Here is a 26070-nt window from a genome sequence, read left to right as displayed (position 1 = left end):
TTAAAAAATTCTAAATGTAAAAAAAAAAAAAAAAAAAAAAATTGTGGCCTTTGAAATTTATTGTTATTGTTGATTACTTAAACTCCTATTTTATGGCTTGATAAGGGATTAAACAATGACGGTGACAACAACAAAGAAACCAGTAAATGAGTACAAAATCAAAAGAATCAGCACACAAAAATTATCAACAAATAACCTAACCTGAATTGGAAACTGATTCCAAAATACATAAAAAAAAAAAAGCCATTATCTCAATAAATTGAATCAACATTTTAAATTCACAGACTGAAAAAAACATTTTAAACTTCATCCAGTATTTTGTAAATTTAAAAAAGGACATAATGTGCACCCCTGCTTCTAGATATGAGAGAGAGGGGTAGAGTGAGACAGACAGAAAGAGAAAAAAATTCTCCCATGATTTGACATGTTTCCATGCAAAATTGGAAATGAATGACATCACTTGTTTGTAATCATTATGTGATGTGAAGACAAGGAGACATAAAGACATCCAAAACACACACAATTAGCAAAGCTTTGGTTGACCTGAGGCAAAATTAGAAGATACTTGCCCAAGTTGCTATGCAGATGGACTGAACCTGAAATTTTCTACATATCTTTTTAAAATAACTGAAACAGCTTTCAGAAGCCAAAAGGTGAATTTAGTCAGGTTTATTATAATTGCTTTATGATATACAGAGATGAAGTAGTGAACATCATTCTTGTGATGACTCATATATGTATGTCCTAATATAATCTCTAGTAGGATCTTAATAATCATATAGTGACAGAAATAATAATTTTCACTTAGCTGAGAAAGATTCATTGACAAAATTGAGAATAATATACGAGGGGGGAGGGGGCTGAAAATTTCCTGGCTTTGGGGTCAAAGAAAATACAGGGGGATCATTTAATTATGATTTTATTCAATATATTCTCCTCTCAGATTTACACACTTATTGCAGCAGTCCTTCAGTTTTTCTAAGCCCTGTATAAGAACTTGGAAGGTTTTGTGATACCCTTAAAGCCAGGAACTTTTCAGCATCTCCTCATAATGTGTACAGTTGCCACCAATGTCAACATGGTTGATTACCCAACTCAATGAATTTTTAGTTGAAGCAATAGCAGAGACATACAGACTAGATATTACACACACACACACACTGATAAACAGAATGTATTTCATCAGATAAAATTCAGGAATATTCATTAAATAATGATTAAGAAGAAAAATATTGATATTTGATGAAAGATGAAAAAATTCAGTGGTATCAATGATTACATATTTGTTGATTTTGAAAAGTAATTAATATAATTGTATGTGAGTGAGTGAGTGAGTGAGTGAATGAGAGAGAGAGAGAGAGAGAGAGAGAGAGAGAGTTATATAGAGTGTGATGGAAGGCAGATACAGTGGATGGGTAAGGAAGAAGACAGACAAAAATGGGGTAGGGTATTGATTGATTTTAATAGTGTTGCAAAAACAGAAATAAAAGTGATGGCATATATGAAATGCTATGCTATAAATGGGAAATATGTAATCTGTCTAATAAAAGATAGTTTGTGAAATTGTTTGAATCTTTATCTCAATTTTTCATTTAAAGCACATTGTTTCAGATAGTTGGCATTTCAGTTTTTATTAAATTTCATATCATACACAACCTTAAAAAAAAAAACTACCTGGCAGTAAAAATTTACTTCAAAAATCATTATTTGTGTATAGTTAATTTCTATAAATTTCAAACTAGATGTGTGAAAATGTTATAATTATTTCTCTTTCTCTTTACTTTATGCTAAATTATAGATTTAAAATATAAAATTCATATCTTTATTATGAGAACAGACTCAATGCAAAATCAATTCTGAAAATATAGATATACATGTGTAATCCACCAAAGGTTTCCCTACATCATGTTTTATTACAATACAGTGTTGTTTTTTTACATCTAAAGTCAATAAAGTTAGTCTTGTAGAAGGCTAGATTGCATGGCAGAACATATCAAGGATAAAAAAGAGCTGGACAAAGGCCAACCATCAAACATGTATAAGCAGGAATTAATGATTGTAAAACTTGCAGACACACAATAACTGTGAAGTTAAGGTTGCTTCGCTATTGATCACATGGTCATTAGTTTAAACTTTGCTACAGCCATTTGATTGTACTCTTGGAAAGGCGCATAACATTGCCTCCACTATTTTACGGTTGAAAGGTCAGCAGTATGAAGGGTACTGAATAATATTCAAATATCTTACTTGTGTTAGCACAGAAAGAGATGTAAAACAGAAAAACTAAACAAATTTAAAGACAAAGCTGAACTCAGAGCCAAATATATTCAACATAATTATATAAAATAGATGTTTTGCATTCATTCATGCTTGCATGTGCATGCACAAACACACACACACCTTTGTCTTTGGTTTTATTTTGAGCTCATTTATTTCCTCTGAAACATTTCTTAATTCTGATTAGTCCTTAGACACTACACTCTTTTGCTATTATCAACAAATGATTAATAGAACTGTCATTTCTACTCATATTATAGATTGGATTATTGCAGGCATTGACCAGTACATCGACCAGTGTGGAGAAAACAGATACAAAGCTATTGAAAATAATGCTGTTTAATTAAATTTTCCTTCTGGTTAATATGTTGTTATTAAATTTTCTTTCAAGTTAATGCATTGTTATTTAATTTTCCCTTTGGTTAAAACATTGTTTATGAATATTTAAGTATGGAAGATTCCTTTCATATTTAGTTTCCTCTTCTTTCAATCATAAGAGCTTATAACTGTAGGATATAGAATTTTGTTAAACATATATAGACAGATCCACAGATAAACTCGTCAAGTGGCTGTGCAAAGTAATTAATAACATTCCATTAAGTTAAACTAAGTGAAACTTTTCAAGATTAGTTAGAGCATTTTATCACACATTTGAATGTTCTAATAAGTATAATTAAGAATGCTGTTGTTTATTGCTCTAAATCCTAAAGTAGCATTAACGCATTAATGTGTTGAGCAGTTGCTGCTTAAGATTTAGAGTTGCTTCTTTTGATATACATAATTGTTCCAGCTGTCAAAAGATGCTCCAAGCTAGACATTGCCTGTACATGAGGTTAGTTTCAGTTTATAATATCTGGAAACTAAGGCACTTAAAGCATTGTATAATCCTGCCATTTTGATAATGCAAATTAATTTTCATTATCCTGACATTAATGCATTTTGTTTCTTAAAATTGACTTTGAGACCCACCCTCAATGTGTCAGATTGAGAGACTGTCACATGGTGAAAAGATGATGATGGTGTGTCATCTATGAGGTCAAAGTCATCCATGAAATCCAGATCAGGAGGCATAAATAAATATGCATAATAATAGTTACAATACAATGTTATTGAACACTTTTGCTCAATATATAGTCTAACATTGTAACAAATGAGAAAAGTGTTAATTTATCTCTTTGGGAAGCTATTACTTAGCTACCTGATACACTCACATAGTACATGCTGTTGTTATAGATATTCTCGATGGTTGCCACGATTTCTGGTGGGTATTTTGTAGTGGCAATGTGTAAGCCAAAGAAATGATTTTTTGGCATGTGGAGTTCAAGTATTGTCAAAGCACACAAATGTCACTGACAGAGCCCCTATGATTCTTCTTGGAAGAAAATCTGTTTTGCATACACTCTTCTTCTTCTGAAGTTATTGTGGAAAGTCTATCACAAAATCTTAAGTAATTTCGACTTTCCAATAGTCTTGACACAAGCACTTACAGAGGAATGAAGAAAAATAGATACAATGCACATGTTAAATATTTCATATTTAAATAAATATGTAATCCATATACTAGAGTTACTAATAACCCAGTGATAAAGTATTATTTCAGCTTGAAGATCTCCTTTATCCAACCCTTAATACAAAGGAGCTAATGTAAATATATTCATATATGTAACTGAAACACAGCCAGCCATTCATCCTAACACCTATTATACTCTTCCTAAGAAAATCATGTATTACATCTACCTGTTAGAGAGAGAGAGAGGAAGGGGAGGTTCTTTGATAGATGAAACTAACATGTGTGCTTTGAATAACCTGTCAGTTAATAAAAAAGTTATGCCCATTTTTGCATTACTTTTGGTACAACCTTCGTGAAAGAAATTTTCTACATATCTTTTTAAAATAACTGAAACAAGAGAAAGTATAACCAGTCTGGTTGATTGATAATAAAGATGTCACTTACTTGAATTTTTTGATTGACAAATAATTCTTCAACAATTTTTCGATCTTTCTCTTGTAAGCCAGCATGATGAAGACCACAACCGAATGCCAGAGTTAGTTTCAAGTTGACATCATGGACACCAAGCAAGATATTATCCATCTAAAAAAAAAAAAAATGTTGAAATATAAGTATAATGCTTGATATACAAATGACATCTTTAAGATCAATAACAATAAAGCAAATCATATCAATCACTTCTTTTTTTCTCTTCCTCTTGAAATGGTTTATTTACTGCAATGTTGAGACTGGGGTATTTTGTAACCAATTGAATATTGCAGCTGGATATTGATATCTTAAAAATTGATCAGGATCATATATGTTTAACGAACTGTTTTCTTAGGTTTGATATTTTTCAGCTTTTCATTTAGCAGTATGTTCATAAAGAATAGGTTTCAAATTTTTGGTCTGAAACAACAAAACAATAGTTGATAAGTTCCATTAATATAAGAAGAGACATGGTTTTGTGGTTAGCCTGTTTGCATCATAGTTGTTAGGTTTGATTTCCAAACTGGAGCGTGCATTGTGTTCATAGCCAAAGCATTTCATATCATGTTACTCCAATCCACTTAACTGAAAATGAGACAAGTCTGCTGCAGAGTGGTGCCCCACAGAATATTAGCCCCCAAATGTTTGCAAATGCAAGCTGCCAATGGTCCTTGATGGCTACAGCATGGTTAATATTACAAACACCAATATGAGAGAGAAAAGAAAAACAGGTCTACCTAAGGGAGTTGAACTACCAATTTACTAAGTGACAAGCTGCTTACAGAGCATTTCTAAATTTCTCTCTCTCAAATTGGATACTTAAACCAATTTTTTCATACTGTTTTTATCTCTCTCTGTATAATTAGTGAATTAATTAGCATAGCAGAACATGTTACACTCCATACACAAATACTGAGTATTATTTAACTAAGACACACAAAGTAGTATTTAATAAAATATATTTGGGCAAAGTCATATCTAACATGTCTGAGTAGGCTTGGATATGGGAAAGCCATTCACTGCAGAAATAGTTTGGGGAGAAAAGTTTCCTCCAAGATAACATGTAAAAACACACAGGGCAATAAATGACATCATTAGATTGAAGGATACATGTATTTCTGCATTGTTTGCATCAATCAGCTACATGTTAAATATAACGTTACATGAATATATCTTATTCAATGCTACTTTATGTAACTTTAGTTGATTAATTCTGATATGACCAAATGTACTGTTTTCTGTTCTAATATAAGAATGATTAGTTGTTTTCAGACTATGAAAGGCAAATGTAGTATTCAAAGCTGATGACATAATGCAGAAATAAATGTCCTGTGTCATTTACAACCCACTGTGAGAAATTTCTTCTGAGATTATTTCTGCAGTGAAAGGCCTTCCCATGTCTGAGCGCACTTGAATGTGTTAAATATGGCCTTATATGAATATACTGTATATTATATACATTAATGCTCACTATAGCAATGTCTCTCAGCTTGATACAATGTTTATTATGAGAAATAGCCCCATAAATCAAATTATGAAAGAATGATTTTTAATGTAAAGAGCACATAAATCAATTTTTTATATTTTTTTAACTAAGATAATTAGTCAATTACAGGACAGGGTTAGTGTAACAAGTAACAGAGTTGTTGAGCATTAAGCGATAGATATGTGGTTTCAGTCCAGCCACTGGGTCAGTTCCTTTAGTGTTTCTAATATCTGATATCACTTCCTATTGAAAATCTTAGAAGATAATTCATTCACAATCTGTAACTATTGATATTTTATTAATATAGTAGCATTAGTAAATATCTAGCATTATCAGGAACAACATTTCAAAGAGCTTTGTCAGTTATAAACTACTAAGTCAATTGCTTAGTACTCAAAAAGTAGGAGAAAAATAGAACAGTAATTTCACTGAAGAAAACAGAATGAATAAGTTCAACATTATATTGTTGATTGGTTTTAGGTCAGCTAAAATTAAAGATGTTGAGTAATGTTCTCTCCACCACCATCACATGTATATCTAACTTTCCAATTTTACCTAGCTATTCACTACTAAAAGCTTCTTAATATATTGCAATATAAAATACCTGTTTATTCTAACAAATTAAGACTTTTACAAATTCAAATATTTCTAAAGATATAGAAAATTAAATGATTTATGCAATAAAGAACTAAATTTAAAATATTGTTTGCCAAGTAAAACTGCTTCCAAGTATCAAAACAATAGAAGCTAATACTAGTAAAGTTGTTTTTCTTAACTATGTTTCAGCTGAGATATAGAGAGTGACATAACATAACAATAATGTTCTAAAAATTTCTTTATGAAATAGTGAAATAAATATTTTATGGATTGATGTAATCCTCCAAAAGATAAACTGATTAGATCTAAGCATGTGTTAGAATATGTTCAAGAAGACTTTTAAAAGACATGAAGAAATTAGAAAGCAGTGAATAGAAATAAACACATCACTGACAGAAACTTACAAGATTTTCTTTTTAGAACACAATTGATAGGGAAAAGTTGATACGAGTTATGATTCATCAAAAATGTTTTCTTTTTTATGACTGGACATTAAAAGCATTAATGATAATCCTTTCTACTATAGGCACATGGTCTGAATGTTTTGGGGGGGAAAGCGACAAGTTGGTTATTATTATCATTATTATTTAAAAAAATAATAATAAAAACATTCAGACAAATACATAACAAAAACACCAGGACTAACAAGTATATATAACATACAAAAGTAGCACTACTAGGTACCACACACATCCTGTGTAAAACACTTTCAATACATTAAGAATAAGAGCATCACAACAAACCACAGCACATACCGAAGGCACACAAAGCTACACTCAGTAGTGCAGTGAAAGCACATGATAAAAATAAGACCACTGAATAATAATAATAATGGCTTCCAATTTTCACACAGGACCAGAAATTTTAGGAGGCTATATTTTATCGACCCTGAAAGGATCAAAGACAAGGTTGACTTCAATGGAATTTGAATTCAAAGTATAAATCCAAGAAAAATGTCACTAAGCATTCTGTCTGATGTGCTAATGATTTGGCAAGCTGGCTGCCTCAGTAGTAGTAGTAGTAGTAGTAGGAGGAGGAGGAGGAGGAGGAGTAGTAGTAGTAGTAGTAATAATAATAATAATAATAATAATAATAATAATAATAATAACAACAACAATAATAATAATAGTCCTTTCTATTATAGGCACACGGCTTGAAAATTTAGGGGAGGAGATTAGTTGATTTCATCAACTCCAGTGCTTGACTGATACTTTTATCAACCATAAAGGACAAAAGGCAAAGTCAACTTCAGCAGAATTTGAACTCAAAACACAGAGCCAGAGGAAATGCTGCTATTTTGTCTGATGTGCTAATGATTCTGCCAGCTCATTGTCTTAACAACAACAACAACAACAACAGCAACAGCAACAACAACAACAACAACAATATAAGATCTTGTGGGATTTTACAAGCCAGTGTGATTCTGTGATTGATGCTCAGAGACCAGACATTGTTGTAGTTGATAAAATGATGAAGGAAACCGAGAACATAGACATTACCATACCTCGGAATGTATGAGCTGACGATAAAGAAGTGGAAAAGATTGAAAGGTACAATCTACTAAAAGATGAGCTTTCATGAATATGGGCAATAAAGAAAGAAGCTGCTATTCCAGTAGTTGTAGGAACAGTGGGAGCATTAACAACCAGGTTTGAGAAATTTGTAGGAGAAATTGTGATTGACATGAGGGTAGGACATGCTCAGAAAACTGCTTTAGCAAGAATTTTGAGATTGGTACTCGGATGTGAAGTATCATGGAAGAAGACCTTGTGAGACCTTTGACAACAAGTTGTTCTCTGATCTTACAGAAATAGAGAGCTCAGAGAAGTGAAATGATGACAACACCACCACCACCAATAATAATAATGGTTTAACATTTTGGAACAAGGCCAGCAATTTTGGGGCAGGAGTAAGTTGATTAAATTGACCCCAGTGTTCTATTGGTACTTATTTTATGGACCCCGAAAGGATAAAAGACAAAGTCCACTTTGGCAGAATTTGAACTCAAAATGTAAAGATAGATGAAATGCTGCTAAGTATTTTGCCCAGCGTGCTAACAATTCTGCCAGTTGCTGCCTTAGATAATAATAATAATAATAATAATAATAATAATAATAATAATAATAATAGGGCACTGTACACATCCTACGCAAAACACTTTCAATACAGTAACCATAAGAGCATCACAGCAAACCACAGCACATACCCAAGGCACACAGAGCTGTGCTCGGTAGTGAAGTGAAAGCACACTATAAAAATAAAACTACTGAACAATAATAATAATAATAATAATAATAATAATAATAATAATCTTTTCTACAATAGGCACAAGACCTGAAATTTTGGGGTATTGGTACAATATTCAAAATAATCTTTTCTATAATAGGCACAAGACCTGAAATTTTGGGGGATTGTCACAATATTCAAAATAAACTTTTCTAAAATGGGCACAAAGCCTGAAATATTGGGGGGATTGGCACAATATTCAAAATAATAATAATAATAATTCTTTCTAATGTAAGCACAAAGTCTGAAGTTTTGTACGATGAGGTAAGATGGTTACCTTGACTCCAGTGCCCGACTGGTATTTTATCAATCCCGAAAAGATAAAAGACAAAGGCAATCTCTGCAGAACAATAATTTAAAAAAACAGGAAGAATTTCCAAGTTTAAAAACTGCTTTGAATGACTGAAATAAACAGGAAGCTATTTTTCAGAAATATATATAGAGTATATCTAGTGCCAATTTCATAGCAACAACCAGAAAAAAAAAGAAAAAAAAAAGAAAGGAAAACAAAATCATATACGATTAATTTAAGTCATTTAAGTTAGACTTTCAAAATTAAATCTGATCAAGACTTAAGGCTATCTAGTAGTTTCTATTCATAGGCATCCACAACAATAATTTCAAAGGCCAAACAGCAAAATGAGAATACTACAATCAATCTGAATTTCAAATTCATCTGCTGACCAGTTAGGCAGCACAACTGGTGTCATTACATTCTATCAGTGATCATATCTGTAATTCTTTTAATAGAATCTAAAGCATTTCGAAATTATTTATCTTTCAAATTTCCTGAAGAGATCTATTTATGTCTTATTGATTTATTGGTAATCCTGATTTATTAGCTATCTGTTATGGCACACACACACACACACAAACATATACACAGATTAATATTTGTCTTTTATTTCATCTACTGTTTGATGTAGACCTTTTTGACCCAATGCATCATTTTAGAAATGAACTATAGTATATGAAGTTTACAATGTACTAGACTGAATGTGAAGTGCCATTAAATATTGAATAGAAATACCTATATTATTAATGTTATTGACAAATATATATATATGTGTGTGTGTGTGTGCGTGCGCTTGTATATATATATATATATATATATAGCAATAGCTGAGAGGAATTTTTAAATAGCTAATAATCTAAAAATGTGTTAGGAAAAATAATAAGAAAAATCTATCTCAAAAAACACAACAAAAAATATCTTTCAGTTGCTATAGAAACTACAATGGATTCAGGCGAAAAAATTTATCAAAATGAATGGAATATTTTAAATTGATAAAACAATGCTAAAGACAATGGGGTTACATAAAATTTTATATTTTGTAAAAAAACCCATTATTCTTTGAAAAGTAACAGACCGCACACATACATACACATAAAATTATTTTTCTTTAAGTCATTAATTATAATTTACAAACAATACACATAACAATTGAGAGCATATTGAATATTTTAAATAAGTTGGCTATTATAACAAACAGAATTTGTTTTATATTTCTCTAAAGCATACAGTGTTTTTTGTTGTATGGATTGAATAATTCTAATAAAAAAATTGTTTAACAATGTGTTTTTACATTTGGATGTTTTTCTACATTTCAATCTTTTAACCAAGAGCTGGAAATGAAAATTTACTCTGCAGGACAAGTTATTGGCTTTGCAATGACAGTAGCAGGTTTTTAAATTCATGACTTTCTGGTTGGTAGGTAGGAATGTTAACTACTCAATCATCATGGCTACAAATGCTCTAAACCTGGATCCATAGAATGGCCTTTCTACTGATTTACAAGGACTAACTTGCTGACACACTGCAGACATGCCTACAGACATGCTGCCTATTTTATCATTATAACAATCACTTCTATTTCTCTATCTAGCTAGTTGCATAACAACTTCTAACACTCCCATCATCCCTGCTGTGCCAACCACTTTGTTCAATCTCCCCTTTCTTAAAATATTAATCCCCAGGAATCCTTTACCCCAACCCACTTTTCATGCTGCTGATGTTCAAGCTGACCATAAAAATCACAACAATCTCAGCAATCTTGGAGAGCCTGTAAAAGTCATGAGTAGAGACTCACTACTTCTGACTAAGTCATTAAAAGAAAACAATCATGTGTTGACTAACTCCTAAATACTAGTAGTGTATTTTGACTACAATAAATTCATCATCAACATCGTCATTAAGAGTCCACTTTTTCATGCCTGCATGGGTCAGACAGAATTTGTTGAGATAGATTTTTCATGGATGGATGCCCTTCCTGCCACTAATCCTCACCTGTTTTCAAATAAGGTAATAATTTACCATAGCTAGACGACCAGAGACAAACAACTTTGCTTGTATCATGATGATGCTCATTTACAACCATCACATGATGTTTAGACATGGGCATGCACACACACACACACACAAACACGCACACAAACATATTTCTTTCAGGCTCCATCTACCAAATCCACTCACAAAGCTTTGGTTGGCCCAAGGTTAGAACAGAAGATCCAAGGTGCTATGCAGTGGGATGAGCCCAGGATCACATGGTTGGGAACGAAGGTTTTTTAACCATACAGCCAGACCAACTAATATTTATTTTATTTATCATAGAAGGATATTGAGATAAAAATTCAAAGTAACAATTGAGATAATTCTTACTGTTGTGCTATTATCAAATCTTGCCACTTTTTCTACACAATCTGGAATGTTCCTTGTATTATATTTCAAATCAACCAAATAACAAGGGTTATTCAATAATTGCAAACCAGCAGTTGACTCATGATTTAGACTGTTCCACAGTCACAGAAAGGGGATTCTAACTTGTGTCCCAATTTCATTTTGATGCCTGTGGTTAACTCTAGACCAACATGAGATCAATTCAGATATTTCTACTTGTTCTGCATGGATTCTTAAGCATTACACAAATTATTCTAAACGAAACAATATAAAGTATATAGACAATTTGCCAAGACTTGATTAACAATGTACAATTAAGATACGCTTTGACATATAAGATACACAATACTAGTATGAGTCAGTAAATATAAACACAGATGAATGCACGCATGTGCGCGTGCACACACACACACTCACAATAAGGTCTAGTACAGTTTCTGGCAACCAAATTCCACTCAACTACAGGTTAGTATAAAAGGTAGCAATGAGCTCACAGTGAGATCAAACTTGAAACCACCATAGTTGTGAAACAAACTTTTAAATTACATAGCTATGCATATGTTGATTCTTTTTTTATATTTAAATTTTTGCAGTAAGATTTACATGAAAGCTAAGCTTCAGCATACTATAGGTAAATAGATTCTGTGCTTTGAGGTTTAAAAAAGGAGTTTTAATTTTAGGGAATATTCTTCTGTCTTAGAGATTAAAATATTTTTTTAATGTGTGCAAGCCAATCAGGTCTTCCAATAAATTTATTATTATTAAGATTATTATAATTATTGTTGTTTTTGTTGTTATTGTTGCTATCAGAATAGGCATTAGTACCAGATGAAATACCCTGCATAAGTTGAAGTTTCACTGTGGTTAATTTATTCAACTAAAAATGTGTGGATTTGTTTTTATGTTAAGAAAAATTATTTTTTTAAACTTTCAACAGATAGGCTCAAGCTCTGTTCACATCATTACAACTTCTCACTTCCTCCTCGGTTGCTTTGCATATATTTAGAACTCATACATATATTGTACACTAAATTACTAAACCTTCAAAAATTCAAACAATATTTTTCTTGCTTTTTTATTTCTTCTTTTAGCTCACACTCATTTTCTCAAATATCTTTTATCTTTAATTTGTTTCAGTCACAAGACTGTGGCTATGCAGGGGCAGGCCCAGCCGTGACAAATTTTTAGTTGACTGAATCAACCTCAGTACTTACAGTTTCTTTAAAAGTTAGGTACTTATTCTATTGGTCACTTCTGCCAAACCATAAAGTTATGGGGATTTAAACACACCAACCCTGGTTGTCAAATGGTGGTGGTGGAGGACAAACACACACACACACACACACACATGCACATAGCAGACTTCTTTCAATTTCCACCCACCATATCCACTCAAAAGGCTTCGGTCAGCTCGAAGCTATAGTAGAAGACTATAGCTCCTTACCCAACAACCATGGATGGTCATTTTGATTTATTGGTTTTGCCACAGATTCAATATTTGGTTTATATTGAAAATGGTGGGGTAGGGGGGGGGGATAAAAAAGAAATAAAGAAAGAAAAAAGAAAAACAACACTGAGCTAAATGACAAGTAAGCATCTATCTTAGCGTGTAATTATAGACTTGCTATGATTGATCTAAACTTTATATTTTTGTATTCCTTTTGAAATAGCTATTCCAGAGAACATGGCAATATATATATATATATATATATATATATATATATAAAGAATATATATATATAAATAATATATAATCTATGTTATCCTATTTCAGATAGGATTATTTCTTCAAATCAATCTGTTTGCAGATTTGGAAATAAATAAATTGTTTTTTATTGGATTTCCATTATAGACATTTATATTTGAAAATATAATTCTTATTCAAAATTCAGTCATAAAAAAAAAAACAAAACAAAAAAAACAAAAACAAAGCACTTTAGAATAAATTCTATTTCATACTTAAATACAACACAGCCAATGTTTGAAAAGAGACTGATTCATTCCAATGATATCACTGGTATGCATCCTAGAACAAGATGAGTGATAAAGTTGACCTGAACAAGATCCAAATCAAGAAAACAAAATAAACAAACAGAAAAAAAAAACATTGAATCTGACACTTCACTGTTTTTGCCCCATGATCTATTTATTATAAATATTGATTTTTAATTTTGGCACAAGGCCAAATATCTGGGGATTGGGAACAGCCAATTAAATTGTCTTGAATTGTGCTTATTATAAACAGCAGAAGGCTGAAAGGCAAAGTTAACTCCTGCAAAATAATAACATGAACAAAAGGAGTAGAGGAGAGACAAAATAAAAAAGGATATTTGTTCTGTCTCAATAGATTTTACCATCCACTGCAATACCTTTTATAACATCTATAGTGTTAATTTTTTTTATTTTACTTTGGAAAAATTACATTATTTTAAAACTTGATATGCTTAAAAAATACCTGGGTTTAGATAGTTAAGACTCTCCCAACAAGTTAGTATCAATCCCATCTTTAGTTTTAACTGACTTACATTCTTTTACAATTTAATTTTGAATAAGAGTTATATTTATATAAATATAATAAAAAAAGTAAAATATTAATAGCTCTAATGCAGATCTAATAAAAACAATTTATTTCATTGTATTTTCTAGCAAAATCTGCAAACAAGTTGATTTGAGAAGATAATCCTGTAGGAAATAAGATGGCATAAACTACATGTTTCTTTTTTTTATTTTTTTAATTTGTTCTATTTAACACATATCCTTTTTTTATATGTGTTACCATCTTGTCTAGATCTGTTCCAAAAGGAATACAAAATATTATAAATAAAATTTTAAAAAATTAAGATTAGATCAATTCTAGTAGCTAGATAATTACAAGCTAAGATAGGTGCTTGCTAAAACTTGTCATTTAGCTCACAGCTATTCCCCCCACCCACACACTCCTACATACACATTTTCAATATAGAACAAATAGTACTGAATCTGTGGTGAAACCAATAAATCAAATTGACCATGCTGATTTCTTTTTGTATACTATTTGAGAAATGGAAAAATGAATTAAAAAAATATTTGAATTTCTGAAGGTTTGGCAATTTAAAGTACATTTTATATATACATACACCCTCTAGAGGTAGAGATATTTTTAATAAATCAAGAATTCCTGGTGTATATTTGATGTAATTGTATTTGTTTTTGTTGTGTATGTACATGCCTTAGCCACTCTGAGTTATTTCCCTTAACTGATTTTTCTTCAATTAATGCAAATTACTTAGGCCATGAATGCATTGTACTCCTTTCATATATGTCTATGACTAGTCATGCTTATGATGCTGCTGGGGTAGAAACACATGTCCATGACTGTCCTCTTATCCTCGGACAATAAGTCTATCATCTTTCCTAATAGCATGTCAGCTTTGGAGAATCCTTAATTCTTGAGATTATCTCCCCTCCTCAGATGGAGCTGGTCACAGATGCCATTTGGTAATTGTGACATATACTCTAGAGGTAAAGATAATTTTAATAAATCATGAATTTATGTTGAACGGTGTTTGATATATCTGTATGTCTCTGTTTTTACATGCCACTGGCCACTTCTCATACCTCATTTTTGTTACATATGGGTATGTGTGTGAACACAATACACTCACATAGAAATTTTAAAAATATAGAAACTGAGAAATTGAGAGAGAGAAGGGCGAGGTTGTAATGCTGTGAACAAAGCTTGAATCTATCAAGGACAAAGATTTTACCAGTCACTTAAGATAAATAATCTACTAGAGATAAAAATAAATTATCTCAACATAGAAACAAGTCTACATAGGTGATCAAATTGATTACAGTGGAATTTCAACATATGCAAGATATTTTATCAGGCACTTCTCTAATTCAGATAGTAACAATAACAATCATGGTAATAATCTTAATAATAACAAATTTATTGAAATAGTGAAAGGTCCACACAAATAACAATGAAAAAAAAAACATGTTAATCTCTGAAACTGAAGTATGAAATTCCCTAAATGTACAAACTCAGTAATTGTTTACCTACTTATGTAATTCTTAATGTAAAAATATAAGTATTCATTATAAACAGTAGAAAAGATATAATCCAACATATGTGAAACTGTGATTAAGAAATTTGCTTCAGAAACAACAGTTCTGGTGATTTTGAGTTTGATTGAACTGTAGGGCACATTACTCCAGTGCCTTTTACTCTAGCCTTGGGTTGATTAGTGCTTTGTGAATGGTATTTGGTAGCTACAAACTGTACAAGAACCTAATGTGCATTTGTGTGTGTGTGTGTGTGTGTGTGTGTGTGTGTGCATATGCACTTGTTTGTATTAATGTTTACTGGTGTGAACCAGTGTGGTGTGTCTTATATGTCAAAAGTCTAACTCAATGATTCAATAAAATAAATATCAGACAGAAGTATGTACTAGCAATGATAGACCTTTGAAGTCAGTGCCCCAGTATGACCACAATCCAATGACTAAACGCAGCAATATAATACACTTCTAGAAAAGTAGAAGAGCTGTGTAGCCTAAACTCATTTGGATGTCAAGATCAGTTTGTGAACACTAAAAGAGAAGAAAGGAGGCATGGATTCATTGTTAAAAAGGCTTTGGGAACACTATCAATGAGTAAGATGATAGCATTAACAAATAGAAACATCAAACATGCGATGAGTATATGAAAGACAGTTGTATATATCCAAACAAAAGAGTGGATTGTAAACATGAAACTATAATCCTTGTCAGAGGAGGAATATTCCAAAGAAAACACTACCCCTCTTCCCAGCCTTTCTGTTTGGCAATAACGCCATGAACCAATAGGATGAAAAGGACAGGTGTGGATAACTTGAAGCTGCATACTAGTCATCACAAACAATAAGACACTGTTATTTTCATACAGTGAAGAATTCAACAGTGAAATTGGAAAGGAAATTTAGAAAATTTCACAAAGCAACATTGAGGAGGGGAAAACCACCCCCAGATAATATCATGTTAATTACAGAAACAGAGAAAGAATATTAAAGAACTAAAAATAAATTAATTGGTATTGATACTTTTGTGTCCAGTAATAATATTCTCAACTGGAATTTAAGAGAAGTTATCAAAACCAGATATGCAGGCAAGGAAAATAATGACAGCAATTAGAATACACCACCCAAAAGCCAAATACAGGAAATAAAATATACTACAAAGACATGGATAATAATTGCTTAACTGAAACATACAACAGTAAAAATATTAATACTACTTTGTAATATTATCACTAAGTTACAAATTTGGGTCAAGACACAGTCAATTGAATTGCATCAGTACATAATTAGTATTTTCTTTTGTTTACTCAGCAAAATCTGAAAACCAGAGTCAACCTGCAGTACCATTTGAATTCAGGTCTTCAACAGATATTACTAAATACAATAGAGAAATTTGTCTAATGTTCTCTTTTTTTCTACCAACCATCAGATTTAACTCTGAAAATTCTGTGCTGCAAGATTTTCGATTATCATAGTGGTTAATATCTTGATCTCTGAGTGAAAAATCACTTTTACCTATAAGATATCTTATAGGTAAAAGTGAAAAAATAAAAAGGTGAAAACCACATTCACAATGTATGCCAATAATCATCATGTTGTACCAGCAAATTTTTACACAAATTCATGCAACAACTGTATTTTTATGGAATTTGTTGTGGCAGATTTTCTATAGTTGGATGCTTTTCCTGTCACCAATCACCACCTGCTTCTAAGTAAGGTAATATTTCTACTTGGCTGGACATTTTTTGCAGAGGATTGGAAATGAAGGACATTGCTTTTATGATGATGATGATGTTTGTTATGACTATCACGTGATGTCAAGACAAGAAGATGCTAATGTGCGTGCAAGCACACACACACTCTCTCCCTCTCTCTCACACACATGTACAACAGGCTTTTTACAGTTTCATCATCATCATCATTTAATGTCCGTTGTCTATGCTAGCATGGGTTGGATGGTTTGACCAGGGTTCGCATGCTGGAAAGCTGCACCAGACTCTGGTCTGTTTTGGCATGGTTTCTATGGCTGGGTGCCCTTCCTAACGCCAACCACTCCAAGAGTGTAATGGGTGCTTTAATGAGTCATCAGCATGGGTGCCATTTGCATGACACTAGTATCTGCCATGATTGCAGTTTTACTTGGCTTGATGGGTCTTCTCAAGCACAACATAATGCCAAGGGTCTCGGTCATTGACTCCTTGAGACCCAATGCTTGAAGCACAGCATAATGCTAAATGGTCTTGGTTCTTGCCTCTGTGAGGCCCAATGCTCAAAAGGTGCTTTTACATGCCACTGGCATGGGTGCCATTTGTGTGACACTGGTATCTGCCATGACTGCAATTTTACATGGTTTGATGGGTCTTCTTCTCAAGCACAGCATAATGCCAAAGGTCTCAGTCATTGCCTCTGTGAGGCTCAATATTTGAAAGGAGCTCAACAACTTTGCCTCCATGAGGCTCATTGCTCGAGAGGTGCTCTTTATGTGTCACCTGCACAGGTGCTGGTTACATGACACCAGCATCAGTCACGACTGATTTCACTTGACTTGATAGGTCTTCTCAAGCACAGCATATTGCTAAAGGTCTCGGCCACTAGTCATTGCCTTTGTGAGGCCCAAAGTTCAGAGATCATGCTTCACCACCTCGTCCCATGTCTTCTTGGGTCTACCTCTACTACAGGTTCCCTCCACAGTTAAGGACTGGCACTTCTTTACACAGCTGTCCTCGTTCATATGCATCACATGACCATACCAGTATATACATCTTTCTTGCACACCACATCTGATACCTCTTATGCCTAACTTTTCTCTCAAGATGCTTACACTCTGTTGGACATTCACACTGACATCCAGCGAAGCATACTGGCTTCATTTCTTTCAAGCCTATGGATGTCCTCGGCTATCACAACCCATGTTTCACTGTCATGTAGCATAGCTGTTTGCACACAGGCATCATACAATCTGCCTTTCACTCTGAGGGAGAGGCCCTTTGTTGTCAGCAGAGGCAGGAGCTCTCTCAACTTTGCCCAGCCAAATCTTATTCTGACAGCTATGCTCCCAGAGCATCCACCTCTGCTACTAACTTGATCACCTAGATAATGGAAGCTATCTACTACTTCTATCTTACTCCCAAGGCAGTTGAGGGAGTCTATTTACTGTACATGCTCAGTGTTTATTGTACTTGTGCATCTACCACACACAAAAGCTATTTTCTCTGTTAACCTTCCTCTGATATTGCTGCACTTTTATGTGTCCAAAGCTTAAACCAGGTGCCTCTTACAGAGTTACTACCTACACATTTTCTACAGATCAAGCAGGGCCTTCTACTTGAAGGAACTTGTAATTTGTCTGCCTTCCTACTTACTACGACTGGTTTTTGCTAGGTTAACTCTAAGGCCCTTTGATTCTAGACCTTGCTTCCACACCTGGAACTTCTCTAGTTCTGGTAGTGATTCAGCTATAAGAACACAGTCATCAGTGTAGAGCTCTCAGGGGCAGCCTGTCTTAAATTCCTGTTATTGCCTGGAGGACTATAATGAAGAAGAGAGGACTTAGGACCAATCCTTGGTGAACCCCTACTTGTACCCTGAATTCTTCACTGTACTCATTGCCAATCCTCACCTTACTGGTAGCGTCTCTGTACATGGCTTGTATAGTCTCACCAACCACTTGTCTATCCCTAGTTTCCACATTTACCAATAGATAAGGGATCGGGGGACCCTATCAAAAGCTTTCTCCAAGTCAACAAAAGTTAAGTATAGAGGTTTATCTTTGGTCATGTATTTCTCCTGCAGCTGCCTTACCAGAAATATAGCATCAGTGGTGCTTCTTCCTGGCACAAAACCAAACTGCATCTCATCTAGACAAACTCTCTCCCTAATTAGTTGGGCTATGACTATCTCCATAACGTTCATCATCTGATCCAACAATTTGATACCCCTGTCTGAGGCATCACCTTTACCTTTGTAGTAGTTGACTAAGGTGCTGCTACACCAGTCATTGGGTATGACTCCTTTGTGAATCACCTGATTTACAATACGGGTGACTAGACTATAACCTACACAGCCAGATATTTCAAGTATCCCAAAATCCACTCACAAGGCTTTGGTTGGCCAAGTTCAACACTAAAGGTACTTGCTCAAGGTGTCATGCAGTGGGACTGAATTCCAAACCATGTGGTTGGAAAGTGAACTTTCAACCACAAAGCCACACCTGTACCAATGATGAGGGTAATTTTTCTGTAGGGGGTTAATAGTGAAAAAAAATAACAAGAATAATAACAATAATAAAAAAAAAACAATCTTGGTTTGTTCATAAAGAACAATATTGAACTTTGGCTGATGGAAGTAAAACAATATGACATTTTATAGACTGAAATAGCATAGAAAAGACTAATTGTAATAAAAGAAAAGTAGAAGAGATAGAGAAAACAGATAAAGAAAAAAGTAGATGGATAAACTAATGCATGGCTAATTTATCTGAGATCTGGCAAGTGGAATAGATAAGTAAGCATCATTTGAATGGATGTGAAGATCAAGACTGAAGCCTTAATATGAGCAGTATGAGAGCAATCTCTGAGAACTAATTATGTGAAATTGAATATTGATAAAACCATATAGATGTAGGCTGTAGAATGAAAGGGAAAATGGTCAGTCACATTATGTGTGTGTAGTAAACTACCATAAAAAGAATACAAAAGGAGGCACTGACAGGATTGTGCACTGGCAGTTGTACAAGAAACATAAGCTGAACAGAAAAGTGTTATGAGAACCAGCCTTTCCCAGTGATAGAGTTAATGAAGTGAAGCTACTTTGGGACTTCAACATCGAAAATGATTATGAGAAATATGAAAGAATACCTGAAAATGTCATTGCTGCAAAAGAGAAAAGAGTCTATTGGATAATTGATATAGCAACATCACCAGGGAATAACAGAATATTTAGAAATGAAAAGAAAAAGATCAAACAGCATAAAACTCTAGAGAAATTTACAAAATATGGGTCATGAAAGAAATTGGAATCATACTCCTTGTAGGAGGTTGTTGCTTTCTAGTCTCAGGCTAGCTCTGATCTTGTAGACCTATAATAAAAGGTGTTTCAGCCATGACCATCGAGTCTATTTTCTAGGCACAGTGCACCTAATATCATAAAACATAATCCATTCTTTTCCAAGATGGCAGGTATGATTTTAGAGGGATATTTAGTAGTAATTTCTTTCCAGTCAAGCCACTGCTCAGTCTCACTCATTGGTCTGAGATGGTCACTGTTTATAATGCAGGTTCAAATGAAGGAGCCAGTTAAACTTGCAAAGCAAAAGGTGAAGTAGTGGAACAGGCTATGTGCAGGTGTTAAAGACTCATTTTTTACCACATCATGGTTAATTTGACTGTTATGAATTTAATAGAAATGACAGCCAAGTATCCCTCAAATCACACAATCTACATATCCTAAAATAAATGGATATATATATATATATATATTTGTTTTGCAGGCTGATAGTTAGCAAGGTGGGACACACATAAGAAAGAAGAAAGCAAAGGACCACTGATGAGGTCACAGAAGTGTGACGAAAGAACTCTGGCCGAAATAGGATTAATGTAATGTAATGTAATATAAAGCTGAAGCAAATTAACACCAAATATACAGTGCGTGTGTTTTTATTGGCTAAACTGGCAATATGACCATCCCCAAGTACAACAACACATATATATATAGTGGTTGCTTTCTCATATATAAGAAAAGCCATTGCTAGAAAAAAAATCATTGAAATGAGTTGATAATTCAATGTGAGGTCCCCATATGACCCTTGAGCCTTGGCAAAGATTTGCACATTTTATTATATAATGCACAGTTGTGTTGGCTGGCAAAAGGAACCAGTACCATAGTATGAAGTCTTTTGACATGTCCTTTTAATCCTCCGACTGAATGGCACACCTTTCCACAGGTTTTACACACGTGCTCACACACACACACACGTGCTCACACACACACACGTGCTCACACACACACACGTGCTCACACACACACGTGTTCACACACACACCCTCTATGTCATCATCGTTCTCCATATAGCATCTGTTTTTCCAAGCTCTCAAAGTTTAGAGAGATTTGTAAAGGCAAAAATTTGTATGGTTTGCTCTTTCTGTCATCAACCTTCATCTATTTCCAAGAAAGTTAATATTTTCTCTTAGCGCAGGCATTTCCATGAAAGATTGCAAACAAACACTAACACTTGTATGATGGTGGAGCTTGTTTATGATTAGTGCATGATGTCAAGACAAGGATGGATGGATACACACACCCACACACACAGAAAAAGGGCTTCTTTGTAGTTTCCATTTACTAAATCCACTTATAATGCTTTGGTCAGCTTGGGATAACAGTAGAAGATACATGTCCAAGTTGCTACTCAATGGGACTGAACCCCAAACCACATAGTTGTAAAGCAAGCTTCTTAACTACACTGCCATGTCCACACACACACAGCTTCGGTAACATTCCCATACTAAATGTTTACCCACACCCAGTTTCTCCCAGAAAGAAAAGGAGAGGGTGAAAGAATTATTGTTGGTACAGGACTAGCACTTTATTGATCTTGAAAGTATGAAAGGCAAAGTTGACCTCCACTGCATTTGAACTCAGAGTACAGAGAATCAGAAGAAATACTGCAAGGCAGTCTGATGCTCTAATTAATAATATATGCATATATCAATAATAAAACTGCCATGTGTTAATGCCTAATTAATATTGCCTGCTTATGCTAATACATAAATAATAATAATTTCTGGAGAGCATCTCCTCAAGCAACACAGAAAGTCTTAATTATTTAACTTCAAGAAACATGACAACTGCTATAATCTGAGCTGAATCTTAATGCAAGCTTTAAATGAATTAATACTAAAGTAGTAATACTTATAATACATAAGTAATAATCATCATCACTGCTTTAGTATTAACTTTTCCATGCTTACATGGGTTGGACAGATTTACTGAGGTAGATTTTCTACAGCCAGATGCCCTTCTTGTCACCAACCATCACCTGCTTCCAAGCAAGGTCATACTTCCTCAATGCCAAACATGTTTCTGCAGAATAATTATTGGAAATAAATGACACTGCTTGTATGACAGTGACAATCATTTACAACTTTCAGATGACATCAAGACAAGGAGACACAAACATATGTACATTTGTGCACACACACACACACAGATATATGCATATGATGGTTTCTTTTAGTTTTTGTCTACTAAATCCACTTACAAGGCTTTGCTCAACCCAAGTATACTTGAGGGCACTTGCTCAAGGTGCCATGCAGTAGGATTGAACCTGAAGCCAAGTGATTTGGAAGCCAACCTCTTAACCACACATGCAAGTATTATTATTACATAAGCAATACTTGCATATAATGACAATGCCTTGCCTTGTTTCCTCAACTCCTGATGGAGTGTTAGGGATGTCATCATGACATACGTTTTAGGTATTTTTAAAACAAGTCTGCCTGCAGCTGATTTTGTCCAGAACAAAAAAAAAAAAATATAAATAAAAAAAAATTCTTGATAAGTACACATTTTATTTGATTAGATACAATAAGTGACAGCATATAACTCAATACACATTAATCATGTTATCCCTGATTAAGGAGACAATTATGATCAAAGGGACTTCAGTTATGTCCACTGTTGTCATGTTTTTCTGTCATGAACTCAGAAAGGATGTATTGGATAATAAAATCATAGATTGCATTGTCCAATGTGTTTCTCCAGAGTTTAGACATTTACATGAATAACTGAAATGGGTTGTTGTTGTTGTTCAAAGAGGGTCAACTCTGACTGATGAAAAGTGTTCTATCAGTAACCATTCAGTCTTTTTTCTAGTGTAATTTGAGGGACATTTGACTTCTATTTCTAGTAGTGAAAATGTCCACACGGTGACTTCTCTGGTTTATTCCATGTAATTAGAAGCTTTTTAAATTATAAAACTGTAATTAATTCAATACATTTTACGTTTGAAGTTTCAGCGTCATGTTGGTATATACTTAATTTATATTTTCAGGTTAATTTGGATGTTTACTTAGCAATCTCTGAAAGCTCACATTCACAGTTTATACAATTAGAACTGATACCTTTTAGCCAACTTTCAAGGTCAATAAAATACCAGTCAAATACTGGGGTTAATATAATCAACTGTTTTTCTCTCCTCAAAATGGCTGGCCCTATATCTGAACTAGAAATGATTATTATCATTAGTGCCACATGACTGGCTCCCTGTGCCAGTGACACATAAAAAGCACCATGTGAATGTGGTCGATATCAGTGCCCCCTGACTGGCTCCCATGCCAGTGGCATGTAAAAAGCACCCATTACATTCTCAGAGTAGCTGGCATAAGGAAGGGTATCCAGCTGTAGAAACCTTACCAAATCAGAATGGAGCCTGGTGTAGCCTACTGGCTTGCCAGTCCTCAGTCAAACCATCCAAGCCATGCCAGCATGGAAAGCAGATGTTAAACGATGATGATGATGATGAATATTAATAACAAGCACAGACAGCTATGTGGTTAAGAAGCTTATTTCCCACTGTGTGACATCTTGAGCAAGTGTCTTCTACTGTAACCTTAGCTGACCAAAGCTTTGTGAGTGGATTTGGTAGAGGATCAAAAAGAAATCTGTTGTACGTGTGTATGTGTGTGTGTGTGTGTGTGTGTGTGTGTGTACCCATGTCTTAATATCACCTGATGTCTGTAAATGAGCATCACCATCATACAAGCTGTGTTTGTTTCCAAGAGTTCGTGGAAAAATATGTGTAGCCAGAGGGAATGTTAACTTATCTAGAAACAGGTGAGTGTTGGTGACAGGAAGGATACCCTGGCTGTAGAAAATCTACTTCAACAGATTTTGTTTGACCCATACAAATATCGAAAGATGGATGTTAAATGGTGGTGATGATGATCATCAGCATTATTTTCAAATATTTTCTTTACCATTTACAATGTAGGTGTAAATCATATTTTCTTTCTTTATGATGTTATGGACAAATCAATGGACAACCATAAGTAATTATTATTATGATTATTATTATTATTATTATAAGTAATATTAGTAATATTATCCATTGCCACAAGTTTTTTCTTCTCTCAAGAGAAAATCATTTTTCTTTATCTTATCTAGTATGAATTCTATTTTGTCAGAGTTGATTTATTTCGAGTTACTTTAGTTATCATCTATCATCTTTAGTTATAACCTATGAAATAAATATTCCATTCAGTTTAGGCCATTTATCTCCAGGTGCTTACATACTTAAGAAGTTCTGAATTACATTATAGTACTATTATAATATTTACCCAATTATCCATCTATCTACTTTTCATTACTCTTTAATTACTAAAGTTGATGCACTGTTTTCATGCTGAAAGCCACTGTCTACATTTCACATAATTCATTATACATGGTAACATCGCTATTTAGAAAGTTAATTTAGAATCCTGAACTTAAGACATCCACAAACTTAGTTACACAGTCTTTTAGTTATCTGCAAGAAGATTAGATTTTTCTCCTTTCCTTCCTCAAGCTGTCTCAAAAGAGTATTATGATTTATTATTACTTGTACTCTTTTGTAATAGATAGAGGATTAAAATGTAAACATATTAAATTTTTCATTTTTCTATTATTAAATCATGTTAGATTTCTGTTTGAAACATTTTGAAAAAAAAAAAAAAAATGCAGCTTTAATAGCTATATGGATAGGTTTTAATATTTTCAGTTTGTGAGTTTCAAGTCCATAGGTGAATAGAAAACAAAAACACTAATCACATCACACTAGTGATTGGGAGTTTTAACTTGTGAATATTTTTTTAAAATTGAAATTTAAGGTTTAATAAGATGACAATTTATACAATATAACATTCAAAGTTAGCATGCATGGCAGAAGTCATACACTTTTTACTGATTTGAAAATTCATTTTATCAGTGAAAGTTATTTTTCTATGAATAATCTTTCACTATAAAACCAGATGGGGAATAAACAGAAAGCGTTATTCAAATATCTTTTATTAATGTTTTATTGCTATACATAAAACAGAACACACACTAGAAGCAGGAAAAAAATTTAAAATTTTTTCAAAACTATTCATCATTGTTGTGAGCATTATCATAATTGTCAATATCATTTTAAGTAATGTTAGCTGCATTACATTATTTTGCACTTATCTCTAAGTAGTGTTTGATATCAGAGCATTATGCTCAATCACATCAATGGTTGACTAAATGAAAGAGGACCATGATCTTAAAGCAAGGAAAGTCTTGTCATTTCTTATTTACTGTGTTTCTATTCTATATGCATTATGGTGGGTGAGTAAAGTTAATGTTGGTGAAAAATACATACAACAAAGCATTAGCGTTTTAAATGGATGAATCAATAAAAATGATTGATGAAGTTATCGAAAATTGCAAACTGGGATTTATCATTTTACAAAGAAAATCAGAGAACAGTATAATTTTTAAAGCAATATGTAAATATTTTGGTGAGGTAAAGTGTTTGTTATAGAGAATGTACTATCAAGAATTTTTGAAGAATATTAAATCCAGTAAAATTTTAATATATAGATAAGCTCTGATTTGCAAGTAAGCAATAAAAAAAGTGAGCTCAACATATGATGCAAATAAGAAGCAAACATTTATACACTCTCCTGAAATAACTGTTGTACAGTTAAGTTATTGGGCAAGTGGACATAGCATCC

The 26070-nt window shown here is 33.3% G+C and overlaps 1 protein-coding gene across 4 annotated transcripts in view; it reads right to left on the bottom strand.

Moving 5' to 3' along the window:
- Positions 1–26070, bottom strand: part of LOC106884418 (activating signal cointegrator 1 complex subunit 3) — a 493492-nt gene that overhangs the window by 161415 nt on the left and 306007 nt on the right. For all 4 annotated transcript variants that reach the window (XM_014935791.2, XM_052972249.1, XM_014935790.2 and 1 more), the window contains one exon: positions 4232–4369. In XM_014935791.2, the coding sequence (XP_014791277.1) occupies positions 4232–4369 (138 nt within the window). The remainder of the gene's footprint in view (positions 1–4231; positions 4370–26070) is intronic.

This window comes from Octopus bimaculoides, chromosome 1 (assembly GCF_001194135.2).
Source record: "Octopus bimaculoides isolate UCB-OBI-ISO-001 chromosome 1, ASM119413v2, whole genome shotgun sequence".
NCBI classification, from domain to species: Eukaryota; Metazoa; Mollusca; class Cephalopoda; order Octopoda; family Octopodidae; genus Octopus; species Octopus bimaculoides.
Note: the sequence above shows the minus strand (reverse complement) of the source record. Positions and strands in the feature narration are given on the sequence as shown.